Here is a 20,364-nt window from a genome sequence, read left to right on the forward strand (position 1 = left end):
ATTTTGGGAAGTGTAACCATGATAAGGACTTCAAGATCACACATATCAGTACATTGTTTCTGTTCTTTGTAAAATGCAGACCTTGTGATGGGAATGAGAATAGAATAGTTGAATAGAAGCAGCAAAAGCTGTCTCTTGAGAGCAAATACCAACTCTGGCTACATAGATTAAATCCGAATGGTAAAATTCCTTTAGCTGGTGGTAAAATTCAGTAAGTTAAAGATTAACTTTTGCTTGTACTAGAAAGGTATCTGTGTCCCCCAGACAGCAACGGGAGCTGTTTGAAAAAGCCACACAGTGCAAAGATAAATAGAGCTGAGACTCTGAGAATCCTGGCAGGCTTTTAGCTGCAGGGAAAGGGATTTCAGCATTTGGAAGAAGGAACAAGGAGGTGGCTGGCTGGTAGGACCTGGGCTGAGGAGTCAATGCATTTCAGCATCTCTCAGCTGACACCTTAGGTATGGCTTTGGTCATGAAGAGCTCTGCACTGCATTTCCTGGTGGGCTGCTCCTGGGGCTGAGCCCCTGCCATTCCCTGGTGTGGACTGAAAGATTTACTTTTTCTCTTTTCTTCCCTAATGCTTTAATGTTTTTATGTGTCTGTCTCCATGGCTGGTGGAATTTATGGGCATGTATTACTTTTATATAAGTAAATACTAAAGCTGTGGAGGTAAGTTAGTGGTGGTGGAACCTGCTACTTTCACACCCTATATGGTGATACAGACAATTTGCTAGTGAAGAACAATGTGCTTTATGCAAATTGTGTTAGTTTAAGAATTATTTGTGTGTCTGTGTATTCCCTAGAATGGCATGTGGCATTGCAAGGCTGGTCACAGCAATGTTCTGCTGTTCTCAGTATTAATCTTTTAGGCAAATAGTTTTTTATTGTAATGGAGCATGATTGTAGAAATAAAAGTAAGAGCCTATTCATAATTTTTATTAAAGTAGCTAGGTGACAAAGTGCCAACTATTGGCTTTCTGCCTGCTGTACCTTCAGTGGGGAACAAAATGGATTATTTTCCGAGGTGAGTGTTCTGAGAGTTGAGAAAAGCATAACAAAGTCAACAAAAGCTTTACTTAGTGGTTTTCTGACCTTTATATATTCAAGCTAGAAGGAGGATGCTGAAAAAGGCTTGTGTCATGGTTATCTTAATGTCCACAGTTAAGTGCAACTGCTCTTTGACTTCCTGCTCTGTGGCATTTTAATAATTGGCAACCATGTGAAATCTGCAGCATTACAGAAATAGTTCAATAATAGATCTTTTATAAAAATCCTTTCCTTTTTACGAGCTTCACTGATGCAGGGAAGGAAGTTGCTAGGTAGCTCAGGCTTGATTTGTAAGGTATTTCTCAAGGGGCAATTTTCAAGTACATTTTTGGTACAGAACAGGAAATTTAAATATAAGTATGATATTATTTAAATATAAATATATACCAATTATTTGTTCCCTTTTTAGATCATCCACCAGAATCACAGAGTATAATTTGCTAAGGCCTCCTTTCTCTCTGCTAGGATTTTTCATAGGTGTTTGTTGTGGCATTCTTATATCAACCAGGACTGTAAAGAAAAAAGGTCAGTAATAAATCGTTAAAACTTTCTGGGTTGCAAAAAAAATCTTTGATTCAGTAAGAAGTGACTTGTTGCTTAAGTATCTGAGGAGGTGTCTGTTGGTTTCAGTTACTTTGTCTGTAAAACTTCTAATTTTGCCTTGAAGCTGTGCTCTAGACTTTAAGGGTAGTATGTATTCTGCCTTGAAGACAATCTCAGTTTTAAGTTAAGCTTGTCCTTGATGGACAGGGAGAGGAGCTGCCCAGGTTTCAGAGCCCTGGCACAAGTGTTTGTGTCCTGAGCACCCAAGCAGCGCGTGATGCTGTTGAAAATGCCAGTTGTGTCAACTGATTTGGAAGGACTCCAGGGTGCAGGCTCAGTGTGGACAAGACTGTTGGGAGATGATACTCCTCAATCCCAAATGCTCAGGTAAGGTCAGGGCTGATGGAGCAGCACAGCTCTGCAGGACTGTGAGTAGCCAGGGCACGCGTTGGGGTGGGAGCAGCAGAGGCTTGAAATGCTGTTGGGAAGGTGGTACAAGATGCTCTCAAAGCACACGAGTTTCTCATTCCCTGGTGTAAGCCCTTTCCAGCTGACTTTTTCTGGATGGGTTCACTGGATCAAACAGCCCCTTGTTACACATCACAGTAAAGTCATTGTGAGAAACAAAGCATGATCGCAGAACCCATGACTGTTTTCCTCTGGAAACTCATGTCTTGGCTCGGCTTCAATAGTTCATTATTATACAAGTGCCTGAGGGCTTATCTGCCTGCAAGACTCACAAGGGTGTTTTCTGTTAGCTAAGGCCATCCTTGAAAAGGCACAATTCCACATTCCTGTTCTTTTAGCAGTAACTGTGATGTGTCCAGTGGTTCTTCTCCTACCACCTGAAATCACATTACATTTTGAGAAACCATCACATGCAGAAAATTAAAACTTCCTTAAAGCTCTCTGCTTCCTTCTTGAAGATCCTCTTTTGAGGTGACACTTTCTCATTTCAAACTGAAGGGACTCGTGAATTGGACAGTAATGGAAGTAATGTCATTGCAATAAACGAACAGTTCACGAGCATGTTATTTGTTAGAACATTCAGAGTCACAGGTAACAGTGGTGGTATTTGGGGTTGACCAAAGCATAGCTGCATAATTCCTGTCGTAGAAGGACATTTAGTCATGCTAATGATGGAGCAATTCAGAATTACTGACACTTAAAGTTAATTACTGGGCAAACATAAAAAGGAAAGGTGGGGAATACACTCATTGCTGCTGCTGGCATCCCAGACTGCCTCTTCAGGGGATCTGACAGGTAATAGACCAGTACCAACAGATTGTGCTGCTTATGGTGATCCAGCTGCTAAACAAACATACAGGATGTGTATGTTAAAACTGCTGCTCTTCAGGGATTGCCCAACAGTCTTTATTCATCTTTGAACTTTGGATTTGTTTGTACTGAAATCTTGGATCTGTCTGGTGAGTTGTCTAGAGAATTGATTATATTAGGAAGCGAGTGGTCTGCTGGTAGAAACCAGTCCTGCTTTCTGTTGGAAATGCTGAATAAGGAAGCCACGCAACTGGGGAGGTTTTAAGCTGTACAGAAATATTACCAGCACTCACTGTACATAATGCAGTGTGTGTAATGCTGGAGCCAGATTTTGTGCCTTGTGTACTACTTGCAGTATGGATGAAGTAGGTTGTATGAATTACGAGGCTTCCCTCCTCCACTGGAGTGCAGTGAATGTCAGATTGAAGCTGTCAGGCTGGTGCTTTACAACTCCAGCCACACAGGATCCTAAGATAAACTCAGCCTTCGTTTAGGGAAATTTTTAGGCTTTAACAACATGCCACGAAGTGAAGCAGAGAAAATGGAAATGGATTACAGGAAAAGACTTCTGCTGTTCCTCGCTGTTTTCATGCTGTAATATTTATGTCATAGAGGATCTCTCCCAAGCTCTGATTTCAAACTCCCGTGTGGACCAAAAGCAACAACATTTTATGTGGCTTGACAAAGGTCCCTTTTCACTAACTTCAAGTGACCTGAGGCAGATTAACATGCAGATTAATGTATTTGACAGTAATAAATCAGCTTTAACAAGTACTGAGGCAGAGATTTGTTTGGCAGAGGGTTTGGATAAGATATGATATCTGGAGTTAAGTTGAACATTTTGTAGAGAACGATACAGTGGAGATGGTTGAAAATTTCCTGCTTTCCTTGGTTTTGTGCTGATGCATCTTTCTGCAATTTAGCTGTAACTGTGTGGAGTTTAAGTCAAAAGTTATCTGGGTGAGTGAGCCTAAAAAAATGGAGGGATGTTAATTTAGATGAATGCATGCATTTTGTCATCCAGCGTGATGTAAATGTTTACAAGCTGCTGTGTAAGACACACACTCTTTAGATCTTTTTCCTTCTCTATGTAAATTTATTATCTAGTTTTTAGTTTTCTTAGAGAAACAGCCTTGATATTGATTACACATCTTTCTTGTAGGAATCTGGGACTGTAACCTTCCCAAGCTTGAATACAAACATCAAGATGCAGGGAGGAATTTGAGGTGAGAGAAACTGATCTCTGCAGGTAGCACAGCTGTTGGTGAGAGAGCAGTAACAAATTAAGAGTCAGGAATTCTTGGTGTGTTGGGGAAAATGATTGCAGTGGTCAGGATAACTGCTGTGGGTTACTCCATGTGGAAGGTACAAAATCTGTTTGTTTCATTGTTCTCTATTGTATTTTTCAGAAATGAGGTTTAGGAGAAATTTGAATGTTTCTGTAACAGGGTGACAGTGTAACAACTGGGGCTTCCAAATTGGGATTGATTGTTGAGGTGAGCTGCAGGAGAATATAAACCAGTCAGAGACAGGACTGGAATATGCCATCCTTCTCCCCTTCAGGAGGAAAACTGTAGCAATGAATTTTTGAAGGGTTTATATTGTTTGTTTTTCAGTTTTGTGAGTTTGAGATTTGGTTTTTGTTTTGGTTTTGTTTCTTTTTGTATGGGGTGGGGTTTTTTTGGTTAGTTTTTTCCTTTTCCATTTACACCTACTGTTCTGACTTTTGTCAGTGGAAATCAATGACATCAAATTGCTGTGTGACATTTTAAACACTATCCCTGGAAGAAGTCAAAAACCATAGTTAACAGATTTTATCTAATCTGTATGTAGGAACAAAAATTGAGGCACACCGAGTGTTTTGATTTCCTTAAGTCTCTGGGAAAAAAGCAAACTCAAAAATTGAAAATTCCAGGAGGGCTATAACATAAACAAGTAAAACTACCTCTGGCTTAGGATTCTGCCTTTTTTGTGGAATTGCTGCTTAGCCTTGTGCCCCCTGAGACTCTCTGAGCACCCTCTTGTGTGTAATCCAGGCTGTGTGATCTCCAGCTGTGTTTCTCCAAGCCCTGCTGCAGAAAAACCTTTATATTCCTGTGCTTGCTCAGTTTTCTTGCCCCTGTGTGTGTCACTTGTGCCCAAAGTGACACGAGCTCCCTGAAGCAGAGGGACCAAGGGGCTTTGTGCTGGTTGTGTGTGTCCCTGGTGCTGAGGAGTGTGAAGAGTTGTGTTCATGGCACTGCTGTGCAGGGTGAAATCCTGACATGCCAACTGTGCCAGGCTGCAGCACCTCCAGCTGAGCCTTTGGCTGTGCTCTGTCCCTGACCTTTGCAGTTTTCCCCTCGGAGTCTGAAGCCTGGCCAAGCTGCAGGGCCACCCTCCAGTCCCAGCCAAGCTGCCCATTCAGGGGAGGAGGCAGAAACCTGGCAGCCCTGGGGTTTTTCTGTGCCCTTGTCCTCTTATGTAAGAGGACAGAACCTCCGGGTAGTGCCTGCTGCCTTCTTGGATGCCTTTGGGGTGCTTTTCCTGCTGTCCCTGGGAAATTTGCTGTTTCAGCCCTCATCCTTTCTTCTATCTCCTAATAATTTGACTTCCTCCCTGTTTTATTTTGTTTGTATGCATTAGGCCCTTTGCTGTTCTTCCTCAGAGAGAATTCTCTTAGGGAGTCTTTAGTGAGGATGTCCATCCCCAAAGGAAGAAAACAGCTTCTAAACATGAATGTTCAAGCAACATGGGACATGCACTGGTATTCAGAGGTTTTTAGAGCTAAAGGTGGCTTCATGTTGATGGATTTACCCTGTATATTTGTCCATTTTCCCTGTGAATCCTCATCCTGTAGCAAAAAGTTCCAAGGTTTGCCTATTGCTGTGAAAAAATCATTTTTTTTGTGTGTTTGAGGTGGCCCAGCCTGATCTGCTGACTCTGTGTGACCTCGACTTGGTTGATGGGCAGTAGTTGGGATCTTCACTTTTTCTTATTGTTGCTTGGAGTGGTGCTGCTGTTATGGACACAAAGATTAGGAAACCTTGTGCTGTGTTGAAATCTTAACTGCAGCTTCGAGTGGTCAAAGTTTGACATGAAGTTTTCTTTTCTATCCCAAAGGAAACCTTATCTCAAATAATTTAGTAAATGTGTAAAATGTGATGTAAAACTCACAAACCATTACACATTAACTAGCACATATTAAAAATAGATATCAGATTTTATATTTTGTAAGTTCAAGGGTTGTTTCACTTCTTACTTGTTTACTTCAGTTACAGCTGCTTTCTTATCTACATTGGTCAGGACTTGCCTGGTTATCTTGGCAGGTCGAAGGTCCTCCAAGGTTTTCCTTCTGTTTTTTTCTAATGTACTAAATTCACAGCACTGGTTATTGACTTTTTTAGGACTTACAGCCTGTCAGTATCTCCTTTTTTTCCCAAAATCCTGTGTGCCACTGCTGTGCTGTCAATACTGGAGGAGCCTTTCATGCTGTCCATGGTGGTGTTACCTGGGGATACGAGTGGGTAAGGTGGTGTTAGTGCTCTGTTCAGATCTGACCCCCTGTGTGGAGTTCTCAGCCAGAGGACTCAGCTGAGCACATCTCTGGCATACAGATTAGTGACTGGCTTCTCTATGTAGCACTCAGTCTGCTGAGAAGCTTGTCTGTCTGTCTGTCTGTCTGTCTGTGCACACCAGGCCAATCTAAAGAGCTGTAAGAGCTGTATTGTATCTTGGTCACACTCATGGATACAGCAGCTTGTGTTCACATCAAAATTATATTAGATAGCTTATTTTTCTTACAGAGAGAACAAACTCACCCTAGAATGAGATCCTTCACTTGCTAAATCCATTGACAGTAGGTATTGTGTCAGCCTAAGGTATTTTTTTTCTTCTTTCCAGAGCAGTTTGTGTAGTTCTATGTGTATTAACACCCCTTACAGATGCACTTGAGCTAGGGCAAGGATACCTTCAGTAAGTATTTGAAAACTAGGACAAATAACTATTCAGTAGTTTGCTGACCCAGTTCTTGCTTTCTGCTCGTGTTCCTCCTGTCTGGGCCCTTGTCCAGGAATTCAACAGAAATTCCTACCCTTCCTACTCTTAAAATCGTGAAGGCTTATCGACTGGGCTGTGTTTCCTTCCTGTTCTTAGGGTTTCTTAAAGAAATGGAGTGTCTCCTAAGAGGTCTAGAGATTGTTTCTGCAAGCAGAAAGCACAGACAGTGCGTGCCAGGCTCACTGTTCTGTGTTTGGGTGCTGTTGTAGGAACGTGTACACATGGATAAAAAGCCCTTAGGTACAAAACAACCCAGACAGGTCACCCCAGCCCAGAGTCCCCTCTCTGGGCAGAGAATATTACCAGCTCAGGTGGCCCATTTGGTTGCTTTTCCTAAGGCTGTTTCAGACTTTGTTATTCTATTGTAATTTTCCTGTAACTCTTCGAAGCCAACAATGGCTGGAGTCTTGCATTCCTTCTCCTTTGTTGTTATGTTCTTGTTTGTGGCCAAAGAGGAAGTGCCCCTTGTGCATGTGTCTGTTTATAAAAGTAAGATGCATGCAAGTAAAGGCAAGAATTTATTGCTGGTACAATGGGAGTCTTAACAGTGTGACTCAGTTTTCCTTTAGGAACCTCTGACTAATGATTCTAAGAAGAATGTTGCAGTTGCAAACACGAAAACGTTGCCAAATGCAGCTAAAATTGTAACACATGGACTTTTTGGTTTCTGTCCCTTCTCTGGGATTTATTTTCACCCTTCCATTGCTGCTCTGGGTCTTTAGGTCAGAAGCTTTGGGCTGCTGGAGAGGGCAAGGGAGGTTATCAGCCCTAGGACTCATTTGTTGCCTGTTCCTTTTTCCTCTCTCTAGGATCCCCTTGAGTTTCCTTGGTATCTTTGCTAATATGTTTTTATTCCTCATTTCTTCGTTGGTCTAATGCTTCAGGTTATCTCTGAATTTATTATATATGATGCCCTTTAGTTACAATTTCTTTGTTTCCCATAAAGCCGGGTTTGCCCAGCTGCATTTTTTAACTGTATATTAATTAGTTCTTTAGCTGTGGGATCTCCTGGAGGCAAGGCTGTGTCCTGTCTCATATCCCATGCCTGTACATCCTGCTTTTCTCCACTGCTGCCATGCTGGGCCAGTGTTTCTCAGCATCACTGCAAATTCCCCTTTCTGTGGAATATAACTAGAGGGTGTACCCCACCAAGGTAAACAAGAGTAAATGGCACCTGGGCAGTTAGAAGAGCTGCTGTCACAGTAAACTGTGTAAAAGCTGAAGGTCTTTGAGGGGAAGGCTGATAAAGCTCAGTGCTGCTTGTGGCTGCTGCTGGCCCTGGCACTGCTGCATTCACAGGGTGATGGTTCACCTTGTCTGATGTCCCCAGGTCCCTGTGTGTCACCTGCAAGTCTGGGAAGGGTGATTGACCCTCTTTTATGACTCCAGGCTCTCGACTTTCCCATCTTACCTTGCCTTGTGGGGACTTGTGTAGGTGTGAGGGCAGCCAGGAGTGCTTAACTATGATATTCCATCCAGCATTGCTTACTGGAAATGCTTCACTGTGTTTTCTTTTGTGAATTTCATAATTAGAGTAAATGCTGCATTCTACCCGTGATTAAGGTAACCTGGAGGTCTCACTTTAGCTTTCTCAGTTTATGTGAAATTAAGCCTTTATTCCTGTTTTGTAATAAGAGATTTTCGTAAGTGTAAACTTCGTGTCTGTTTCCCTTGAGGAGTTTTGTTTTTTTGTTTAATCTGCTGTTGTTGGAGTTTTATGTTGTAAATTATCTTCTGTAAATAGCTTGGCAGAAAAAAATAATTTTATTTTCCTGGAATGGTGCTGATTGTCACTAATCCAATGTTACAGCCAGTTCTCAGTATTTACAAGCAGTGTAGCTCTGTTACAAAGGGTGGATGACAATTACATGCTTCAAAGTAGGGACATGATTTTTTTTTTTAAATTTTTTTTTTTTTTCACTGAAAGTATCCAGAAGCTAAGTGCTCCTCACTGCCCAGCTCATCTTGGTTTCTTTGTGTGTTTGGGGGCTTTTCTTTTTTTTTTTTTTTTTTTTTTTTTTTTTTTTGAGTTTAAAAAGATGTGTATCACACACATAAACCCCCCCATTCCAAAATGTTTGTCTGAATGTACCAAGAAGTGGTGTTAAGTCATGGAAAACATCTGATGTATATTCACAAAATGCTTCCTGATTACTCGTAAGTTAACATGAAACATGCTTATGATATTAATACTGTTTCAAACTTAGAATTTACACTGGGATAGCTGTGCTGGTCAGACCACAGAGTGCAGCAAAAACCTCAGTGGGGAACGCAGTGGTGCTAGCAGAAAGTATTTTAGTCCAACTAACCACAGCAAAGTGACATTTTGTGTGGGTCTCTTGGTCTAGGACCTGCAGATGTGTTTGGAGTTCAAGGTACAGCCCTACTTCATTTTAGCAGTATTCTCATGAGACTGTGGGTGTTTTGAAATCTCCCCTTAGTCATAGGACAGTAGAAAGTAAAAGATTAACATTTCTACGTTTAAATTGCATCGGTGGTGTCTTACGAGATCAGTGTCCTTGACTGTGTTTCAGAATTCAAGATGATTTCAAGCTGTGTTACCAGGAAAGAAATTGGTGTCTGAAGAAGTGGCACTAAATGTAGAGGAGACTAAACATTCACATCAACTTTTCCTAATTCTCAACAGTATCTGTCTTTTAAAACCAAAAGTGTTCTCTGGCTATTTGCATGAAGGAAATGAAGTAATTAATAAGTAGCTTTACCTGGTCTTATGTGGAACTTCAGCCACTTGACTAAATCTGTTTCTAATTGACATAAATTAGATGCAGTCTAGTTCTTTTCTAACCTCTTTTCCTTGAATTTTGGTTGTTAAGAAGGAACCTGAAAGATAATGCAGCCCTTTTTTGATCCCAGACTGATACAATTCTGTGGCTGTGGATGCTATTTCTACAGTGTTCTTTTTACTGCAGGAAAGTAGCAACTTTTTAGTTGTCTGACTTGTGGCAAAACAACAGCATGGCTTTTGAGGAGATGGGAATGTGCTGCTTTCAGCTGAAGAAATGCCATTGCTGAGGGCAAGTGAGGCAGTGACTTTGCTTCATTCTTATTTTTTTACTAATAAGAGAATACAAACATTTTGTGAACCAAATCTGTTGATGAGGAAGCTCACAACCTCATGAGTAAAGCACATCAAGATAGTCAGTAAAACTAGAGAGCAGGTCCTTCCAAAAACTGGGTAGAACGTCAGCTTTTTACAACTCTATTAAAACGAGTGGTCTGATTTGCTGTGCCAGGTGTGGTCAGCAGCTCGTGATAAAGACCATGACGTGTACATACAAAACAATTAAAGGTTAGGGCCAACAGATAAGTGCCAGTTTTTCATAGGTCAGGGAAATAGTGCCTGTAATATTTGCAGTCAGACCTTTGGAGGTGGGGTGCTGTCACGTTGTCCACGCTGTCTCCCCACCAGTGCTCTGAGCTAGTGCAGTTCAGTGTCTGACAGCAGGTGATGATCTCATTCCCCTCCCCTGGTTAATGGTTTTCCACTGTCACCTGGAAGGGCTTGTGACAAAATCCCAGTGCCTCTGGGGTGGACAGATGGGAGGAGTGGAGCTGTTCATTGCCCAAACAGGGGAGAAGTGGAGCTGCCCCCTCTGGGCACCAGCCAGGCTTTAAATCTGCTCAGGGATGGCATCTAAAATAAATCAAGAGATGTCCACCCAGGCCAGTGAGGAGCACTGGAGGCAGCTGTCCTGATGATGTGCTGTTGGAAGTTTGCAGCCTGAAACGTGCAAATTCCTCTGGTTTTAAAAGCAGGGCTGCACTGTTTGTTTTTGTACAGTTCCTCCGGGTTTTGGAGCATTTTCTTGAGCAGTAAAAGACTTTGAATTTTTAGAGACTGAAACTCAGGATTCCTAGGAGGAAAGGTAGGAGTATCCTTGCCTCTGGGTTGCTGCTGGCTTGGTGCCCCTTTACATTCCCATGCAAAGATTCTCTCTGTGAAGGGGTTAAAGGAATGTAACCTCAGTTTTTGTGGTCTAGCTCTGGATTTTAATGCCTTGCTCCAAATACTTTGGTTTCTTCATCTTCACCCAACAGTTTTGTGGATTGGACGTCCTTGAGGCAGGACTTAAAAGCATCTATTCTGAATTTTCACTTAAGAGGGGAGTGATGTTTTATTTCTGTCTTTCACTTTTAGACAGTCTGTGATCCCAAGTGTTACTAACATAGAAGAGCTGCATCTTTTTGTTGTTGGCAGCCACGAAGCAAGTTGGTGTGAGTAGCATGCCATAGAAATAAAATCATAAAAGAGCAAAAGATGGGGGAGAAACGAAGCCATTTAATGAAAAACGAACCCAAAGGAAGTTTTCCAGGTCTAGGCTGTGGATATTTGTGGAATGTAACGTGTAAAGAACTTGAACTTCCTCTCTCAGTTTTGTACTGCTTTTGTGCCAGTTCCCCTGGTTTTGGTTTATTGAGGAGCAGAGCTGATTTACAGCAGCCATCCAGCCTGTCAGGGCCGGACATTGTGCTCATTGTGCCAACCTCTGACACAACTCTTAACTCAGTTTAAAAAAAAACAAAAAAACGGGGTCCAATTTGCAGTACAAATTGGACAAACGCTGTAACAATGTAATGGGATCCTCTGAAATGGAAGCATTTCGGTAATGCGGGCAGGCTGCTGCCTTGTTCCCTTTCTTTGGATCCCAATGCATCAGAATGTGCCTGATTGTTTGCCTCTGCAGCCTGCTGTGCCACAGCCCGGCCTCAAGAGTCCAGTGACAGTTTACAAGTTACCAAGACAGCTTTTTGGCCACTGACCCTCTGCGGGAGCCTAATCTTTGTTTTGTAGATGCTTCTTTATCTAGGGAAATTACATCAAGAAAAGGAGGTGTTGGATTACTTCCTCATTGTTCCTCATTGTTAAAGATGACCTCCAAAGAATTTTTACAGGCTGATTCGTGCTTTTCCTTTAGGGTACACTGGGAAAACAAAGTCTACTGGGAGAGTTTCCTTCTCCTCCCGTTTGTACATACCCTTGTTTGCTTTGTTTTTTGACTGCAGCTTTAGAGAATATTTGGAATGTTAACTGTGAATGTTTAACTCCTGAATTGAAAAAGCACAATCGTTGAAAGACTGTTAAATAAAAAATAAAAATAAAAGAAGCCAAGAGTCCCTTATTTCGAGTTGGTGTTACAATAGTGTTTGTGTGGGACTACTTGTGACAGAACCTCCCTACCAGACAACAGTAGTAGAAATACAGTGTGCCAAGAAAACTGCATTTTATATTAGTGTATTTCACTCAAGGTAGGCAGAATGGACTGTTTCATAGGCACGGAATTCCCCATAATCCCATTATATGCTGTGTTCTTATCCCAGTCAGTCTGTCTGTGGCCTGGAGTGGAAATGTTCTGTATTTGTACCTGTGCTGGCAGTCCTGGGAGGGGAATTGTGCCTGTTCTGGTACTGAGGCTTTGCCTAAACACCTTGGGGTTTGGTGAAGTCTCACTGCTCACTCAGCTCTGCCATTCCACTGGCTTGACACACGGACACAGGCAAGGCAGAATTTGTAGATTGATAGACCATCTCCTACAAGATTTTTCAGGCGCTCAAGCCCTTCATTAAATATTAAGCATTAATGAATGTTCTGAGAAATGCGTAGCCTGAAATTTTCATGATGGTCTTTTTGTTCTTTTGATAAGTTCAGTTCTGTTAGGGGGGATGAGCTAATCTTTGGAGGAATCATCCACCGTGTATACATTGTTCATGCTGCTTTAATGGATGCTTTGGGAGAGGAAAGAGCATACAGTGGATGCCATTGCCTACCTGAACAGGAATGTTCCTGCCAGTAAGGCACTTGAGAGGGGATTGTAGAGAGAAACAATTGTCATTCCTCTTCCAAATACCAGCTACAGACAGAATTAAATACCTTTTGAGGATCATTCTCATGCTGCTTACAGGAAAGAACATACTGACAAGAGTGGAGAACTGGAGAGATTGCTTTGCTTAGGGGTGGTGGGAGGTAGCCTGACCATCCAGGACTGTGTTTTATCCTCAAAAGGGAGTGACACGTCTTGTAAATTTAATTACAGACACTACTGTTAATGTGTTGGCTTTGTTTTACTACCGTGTGTCATGGTTTAGCTGGGGCAGTAAATCAGTCCTTGTGCCAGGTGAGTTCTGGGAGCTTAGAAAGGCTGCGGTGCTTATCCCAGGGAGTGTCATTCAGAGAATAATAGCATTATCCCCTGGTGCTTAAGTTTGTGTAACTGGCCTTTCCTTATCATCTTTAGGAGTGAGGCAGTGTCCTCAATAGGCTGTAGTTGTGGGTGTTGACTGACTGCTGTGACATTGCCCAAGTGCAGGGGGTGCTGAAATAATCCTAAATGCCTTTAGTTCTGTTGGGAAAGGTGGCAGGGCTGAGCCTCAGCCTGGCACTGCCCCTGCCCCTGTGGCCTTGGCTGCTGCTGAACCGGGCTGGAGGGAGCAGCTCAGGCTGCTCTGGGGCTCTGTGCCAAGGCAGCAGCACCCTGAATCCACCAAAGCCTCATTTTGTGTTTAGAGCCCGGCTTCCATTAAACTGCTCAGTCCTTTCCAAAAGCTGATGGAGCATTTAGAAGTTTTCTGTATTAAAAAACCCAACAGACCAAACTCTGTGGATGCTTTTCTCAGCTTATTTTAAGCACAGCAGGAACTCACTGATTCATCTACAGGCTGATATTATGTGTGCAGTCATTAAGTAGATTTTAAGTCATAATGGCAACTTCCTCTTTAAATGGAAGCTAATTTTAATAAAACCTTTAATTTGCATGCTACAAAAAATGTTGAAGGACTTCATTTATGAGATTTATAACCTCAATGAGACACAAAACAATATTTTCCAAGACCTCAAGTATTCTATAGCTTTCCTAGTTTTTCTTTTCTAGTTTTTGGCTTTTGTGAGCTGTGCAGTCTTAGACAGAATGGGGCAGTAAGTATCTTCACCATGCTTCTTCTGGTTAGATGCTACTATCTTCTAACCATCATCTTCTGGTTAATGCTACTGACCATATATAGACCTCCTAATTTCTTAGGAAAAGGTCATCCTTCACTGAAATGTGAGTCATGGAAACTTTGTGATAGAACTTAAAAACCACCTATCCCTTTCCTGTTCATAATCTTCACTGCTTTCTTTCACTTGTGAACAAATATTTCAGGCTGTTTGCACTTCTGTGTTGGCACCTTCCAGTTGCATTCAGTCAGTAGTAGATTTTTAAAAAGAGGTAAAACCCAGCAGTGATGCTTTTGGATTAGTTTTTATCTTGCCCGCCTTTGCATATTTAGCACTCTGAGGATCCTGCATGAATGACATGGAAACATCTTAGTCCACATGGAAACATCTTAGTAACTCCAAGAAACAACAACTTCCATTTCTGCAGAGCTCTGAAGATCAGCTCTAGTGCTGAATGCAAATCTGCCTCGCTGGAGGTGAAATGCATCTTTTATTTTTAACCTCAGCGAATGCTTGGCAGCGAGTGCTGGCGAAGTAAATCCTCAAGGCCTGATGTAAAAGTCTCTTGGCATTCCTGTATCTGCTTGTATTAGAGGAGCCTTTTGCAAGCAGCTTGGCCAAAAGTGGCTCAGCCTGTTGTGTGGCTGTGCTGTGTCCCAGAGCATTGCTCCCACAATGTCACAGAGGTGATGTAAGGACAGGCATTGGGCAATGTCAGTGGCAATGCTATTGCTTAAATCTGGCTGAAGGAGGAACCAGCAAAACTCGCTGGTTAAACGTCTCATGAAATTGCCCAATCTGTGGAGCTAACTAGGGCTGTTTCCTACTGACTACCTGTTTGAAATGTGTGGGACAGCAGGCAGGGAGGTGTGCCTGTGAGTAACTGTTGTTTATAAACAGCTGCTCTGCTTGCTTGCATTTTTCTGGGTTTAGCTACAGCTTCAGTTTGGTTCAGTCTCCTTGTTGTGGTGTAACCCCAGCAGGCAACTAAGCCCCACACAGCTGATGGCTCACTCTTGGGGGAGAGAATCATAAAGGAGAGAACATGTGGGTTCAGATGAAGACAGTTCAATAAGTAAAGCAAAAGTTGTGGATACAAGCAAAGCCAACCAAGGAATCCATTCACCACTTCCCATGGGCAGGCAAGTTTTAGACCATCCCCAGGAAAGCCAGGCTCCATCCCATGGAAGAAAATCAGCTCTATCCCAGCCAAAACCAGCATAATGCTGTACTGAAATTATCTCTTACAGACTGCTTTTTAAATTAAGATGTCCATTAGCTTCATTTCAAAGTGTAGTTGTTGATTACTCTTTTCTTTCTTACATCAGTTTTTGCCAAATGGCAGTGTGATTATGTCTTCATGTTTCGTGCATAAAAATAGAATTGTGAATTGGCTGCTTGAAATATAACAAAAACCAGTCAAGATTTCAGTTCTATGGCTTCCTGAATATTTGTTCCTGCTCTTAAAATCTACTTGCTCAACTTCTTCACTGAGCTTCCTGTGTGATGTTGCTAAACCTCCTCCTAATTCTCCTGTGGCTCTGGTGTTTACCAAGTAAACAGCTGTGGCTGTTTTAGATGTTGCTCTCAGATGGAGGTTGCTGACCCTGTAGTGGAGGTAGCAGGAAGGTGGGGATGCCATCTGCTCTGCTGTCATTGTCACCTCACCATCCTGGGTGATTAAAGCACTGTGCCATACTGAACTCGGACAACTTGAAGTTTCATTTTGGTGCTGCAGAGTCTGTTACCTGCTCATTAGCAGCTCTCTCCTCTGAGGATTGCCAGGCAGCTGAGGGGATATAATATTACAAACTGCTGCAGCAAAATTATCTATAGCCCATTTGTCAGAGCTGAGAATTATCTTGCAGTGATCACATGTAGATGAAATGAGTTCCCGTAAGGACAGAATACATTATTTATTGGCATTTTGGAGGTGACTTTTTATTACCAAACTGCCAATATCAATTCCCCGTCTTATATTTTTAATTTTCCCTCCTACATTATGACAAATTTCAGCATCTTTTATTGGGCACTAAAATTCCAATTTAATTATGCACACTGGCAAGTTAAACCTTGTTAGATGGGTTGTCTTAATGTTATGTGTCAGTCACATCAGAGCACTTTGGTGCTGCAGCAATAAGAGTGACAGCAGGTGATTAGTGCAAAACGAATAGATCCTCGTTCAGAGTGGTTCTGAAGCCCCAGCTGTGGCTTCACTCTCATCAGACATTCTGATGCTTTCTGGCACTCAGATTGCAAAGTTCTCTGGAGATTGTGAGTGTCAAACAGGTCTCTCTGGGCTGGCTGCTGAGGTGACACCACAGGGATCTACAAAACAAGTGGGTAACCAATAATACTCCTGGATGAAGGCTCAGATTAACAGTTGTCACCAATTTTTTGTGAATTTGATCAAATCTTTGGCATTTTGAGTTAAATTTACCCTGAATCCTTTTTGTGCCATTGTAACTGTAAAATACTTTTCTGAGTAGAAATCATGACTTATTGTTTTCTGGGGGATTCACCTGTTTTCAATTGCTCTGATGGAATGAACAGTGTTTAAATTTGTCTGCTCTAATTCCTTGCACAAGTAAAGGTACAAAGCCATTCCTGGCAGTGACTGTGACCATGTTAATTTAAGCAAGGGAGGCATAATCACTCTGTGTACTACTGCCCTCCTTGCAGTCTGTCTAAAATTAGTTGCTGCCTGAGCTCTGCTTGAGCTTTGCTTGATTGCTATTACCTGTACTTAATATCCTAAATTTGGTAAAACCTAAACTGGGTGATGGAGCTTGGTATGAGCTTCATACCTACAAAAATACAATAATTATAGATTACCTGTGATAAATAGTTTATTTCTAAATAATATTAACAGCCTGGTGCTTGCAATTTTGCAGAAATAATTCCTAAAAATCGTCTGTGGTTTTGTAGTTTTGCTGTCTTATGAAACTCACTTTCTGTCATCTTTCAAAACTGTGTTTAACTTGTGTTAGGATGTGAAACCGTTAGTGGTCTCAAGATGAGATTTCATTATCCAGCAGTGTAGAAATCCCTGTAATGGATCCTGTGGGATTTTGGGCACATATAAAAGCAGTTGTCAAAGCTGTTTGGTAGCTTGCAAGCGAGCTCTCCTTCCTTTGCACTGCTCTTTTTAACTGCAGTCGAGTTACCCAAGCGATTTTTTGTCTTGCAGAGCCAGGGACACAACCAGCCAAGCTGAACCAAGAGGAAAGAGGGTATTTGAGAAGGCTCCCAGCATCTCATGAACGAACCAACGGAACTCGATCATGCCGGTTCCCCAGAGCCAGCTCTGCGGCTCAGGAAAGGACACATGTCTGACCCCGCAACAGCAACACAGGCAGCCTGTGAGGAGGACAGCTCTGAGCAGAGCCGCCTTCTAGAGGAGAAACCACTCTCTTCTGACCAGGAAAATGTGAGTATGGGATTGATTTCCTGGGAAAAATGAGTTTTGACCTGAGCGCTTCAGTGTTTTAATAACTGTCGCAAGGGAACACGAAAAGAGCCACACTCACCCATCAGGATGTGAGATGAAAAGGAAAAGGGAAGTTTATTTTGGGGATCTCAATTTATATAGTTTTTGGGATTTGGTCAGGGATTAGAGGATGAGAGGAACACCCCTCTGACCCCAGTGGTCAACTCAGAAGTCAATCAATTTGTCTTTCTCCCTGGAAAGAATGTGTTGTGTACAAAATATCATTCTTTGTTTTTGTCACTAGTGTGAGAAAGCTCCAGTAGAAATGAGAAACAATCAGAAGGCTGAAAAATCAGGGTGACAAATAACTTTTGGAAATGTGGACCGTGAGCCTACAGCCTTTTAATGCCTGCTAAATAACTGTAATAATACCAGGCAGATTCCAGAAGTATTCAGCTGAATGTATGGGAACTTGGGTGACAAGAGACTGGGCATAACTAGCTGTACCATGTTTTTATTTTGTCCTCAAACAAATGGGACTTGCACTGGTTTGTGTTCTGCTGAGATGCTGCTCATACAAAAAGATTTTTGTTCTGTAATTTCCAATTAATTACAAGTGAAAGGAGAAGCATTGGCTCTGGCTGCATGTAATCAGAACTTTGGCTAATTGGTATCTTTTTGATGATTAGGACAGAAGGATCTGTTTGCAAGCATTCTTGCTGGAATTAGACTGAACAGTGGATGATAGCCTATCTCAGACAGTAGCCAGGAAGAGACTCAAAAGGAAGAGTAAAAGGATGGGGAAGCACCTTGTGTTACTTGCTTAGGGCTCTCTCCCAGTCTCCAGCAGTTGCTGGCTCACAGATTTTCTGAGCCACTTTAATGTCATTAAGTTTTTGGTGCTCTGTGAGTTTCAGCAGCCACAACATGCAGAAAGGCGCCTGCAGCTTAATTAGGTGTTCTACAAAGACAATGCCCAAGCACTGGACAAAAGTACCTTCTGGTTAGACAGTTCCAGAACTGTAATTAATGCTTCTCCCAGGATATATTCAGATGGATATCAGCAGAGTAAAGTGGAAGAGGCATTCATTTTAGGCTCACTATCCAATTTATTGTGGATTAATGAGTTTACTGTATCAAGTCACAGCAACTCTGTGCCTTTAGCCAGCAGCAAAAACCTGCTGGTGCTACTTAATGTATGTTGGGCTGTGGCTGGAATTGCATTTGCCACAAGTTCTGGGTATCAGCTGCCATGAGAACTGGTATTTGCCTTCTCAGCTGGATGAGCTGGAGCCCTTACAGGATTCTGTTGTGAGCATTCCTGTAATGAGGAGTCAGGAGTGGTATTCATGTCTGGCAAGCCAAGCCAATGCACTCACAGTTGTACTGCCATAACTTCTCTAGGACATTCTCAGTATCCTGATAAGGGAAACACCCAGGGTCTTCTTCCATTCTGTGGAAGGTTGTGAAGCATGTGTTTAAGGTGCAAAGTCTTGGCTAAGACTAGTTAAAAAAAGAAAAGTTGAGTTGCACTAGCAGGTATTTTGAATTTCCATGTTTATCTCTTGGTTATTTTCATTCTCGTCTCTGACTTTCCTGGTTGAATAATGAGAGTTACCTGTAGCCTGTGGATGGAATACCCAAGGTAAAAGTTCATAATTGATGATGTGCTTTAATTCTTCCTGTACATTTGTTTAAAAAAGAAATTATCTGGATGAGTCGGTGTTTAGTTCTAACATTTTGGCAATGAAATGGTTGAAATACTTTCATTCTCTTTTTCAGCCATTGGTAGCACATGTTGTCTTTTTGATTTTTTTGCTTTCATCCCTACAACAAAAGTTTGTGTTTTTTCCATTTTGGCTCACTACAAATGTTTGGCTTTCTCGTATTTGATTTCTTTTCTCTTTCCTGGTCTTCTAAAGTGCCATCACAGAAATTTGTCTTTGCCATTTGGGCCTTGCTGTTTATCTTAATCTGCATCACTTTCTCTGCCAGATATGGCCTCCTGCTTTTTTGAATTTTTCTTTCATCCTTTTATTCCTGTCCTCTGTGATTTCTTGGATTTGTTGGTATGATGTCTTTAAATTGTTTTTTATCTTAAAAGGCTGAGTAATTGATGCTTCTAATGGATCATCCCCAAACACTTTGCTGTCAAAAGTACCAATATTGGCTTGCCAAATGGCCTTTATTATGTGATATCCTTCAGTGTTCCAAATAATCTGGAAAAAACATTATGCTGTCCATCTTCCTGTGCCTGGTGCAAGGCTCAGCACAGCTGTTGCTCAAATGTCAGCTCAGATTCCCTCCCCTGCTCTGCCGTGCAGTTCTGGCTCTGTGCAAGTGTCTCAGCAGAGAGACCTATCAGTTCATTAGCCTGCCTTAAAAAGTTCAAAAGCCTCGTTTTGCTCTGCTCTGGAAGAGTTTAGATATCATGTTTAGATAACAGTAATAAAAGGATGTTGTTCTTGGCTGGATGGCAATGGTGCTCAGGCACTCAAGCTAAACACAGCCTGATAAAAGATCTCGAGGAGTGCCCACTCCATCAGTGTTCCAGGGCTAAATGCAGCCACCATGGAGCTGATGGGAACCATTCCATGCTGGATCAGGCCTGTGGAGTGTCTTGACAGTACAACCATCATCATTTCATATGCTTTTAAATGCTTCTACTTTGGAAAAGCTTTCATCATAATAAATATGTATTCTAAAATGTTCTGAGCCTAAGACTTGAGGTATTAGTGTAAAAATATGTGTATTTTTATCCTGTGATAATATGACATTATTTTCCCATTGCCTCCTATTCCCCTGCTTATATTGCAGCTCTTTACTTCTATAAAATCTTCTCCAAACTCTCCTATACAAGATTCCTTTCCCTACTTGTATATCCACTTCCTGCTGCACTTGTAGAATTAAGCAGCCTGAGCTCTTAAGAGGTAGTAGTTGATGAATTTTTGATGAATTATTTTAATAGTCTTTTCTAAGAAGCAAGGCATGGAAGCATGTCATTATGTTGTTCAGAATTAATTTCCATCTTCCTCACAGCTTGCATTGTATACTCTGTACTTCTAATTTTGATGGA

General features: G+C 41.8%; 1 protein-coding gene across 4 annotated transcripts in view; it reads left to right on the plus strand.

Annotated features, from left to right (window-relative positions):
• Positions 1-20,364, plus strand: part of ADIPOR2 (adiponectin receptor 2) — a 44,668-nt gene that overhangs the window by 5,118 nt on the left and 19,186 nt on the right. Inside the window, exons 2-3 of one of the 4 annotated variants that reach the window (XM_083859748.1) lie at positions 4,031-4,094; positions 17,049-17,288. In XM_083859748.1, the coding sequence (XP_083715874.1) occupies positions 17,118-17,288 (171 nt within the window). In that variant the 5' untranslated portion in view covers positions 4,031-4,094; positions 17,049-17,117. Of the gene's footprint in view, positions 1-323; positions 459-4,030; positions 4,095-6,250; positions 6,375-17,048; positions 17,289-20,364 lie in introns of those variants that run through there. The other 3 variants (XM_083859749.1, XM_083859750.1, XM_083859747.1) reach the window with 3 other exon arrangements.

This window comes from Zosterops lateralis, assembly GCF_965231275.1.
Source record: "Zosterops lateralis genome assembly, chromosome: 4".
In the NCBI taxonomy this organism is placed as follows: domain Eukaryota; kingdom Metazoa; phylum Chordata; class Aves; order Passeriformes; family Zosteropidae; genus Zosterops; species Zosterops lateralis.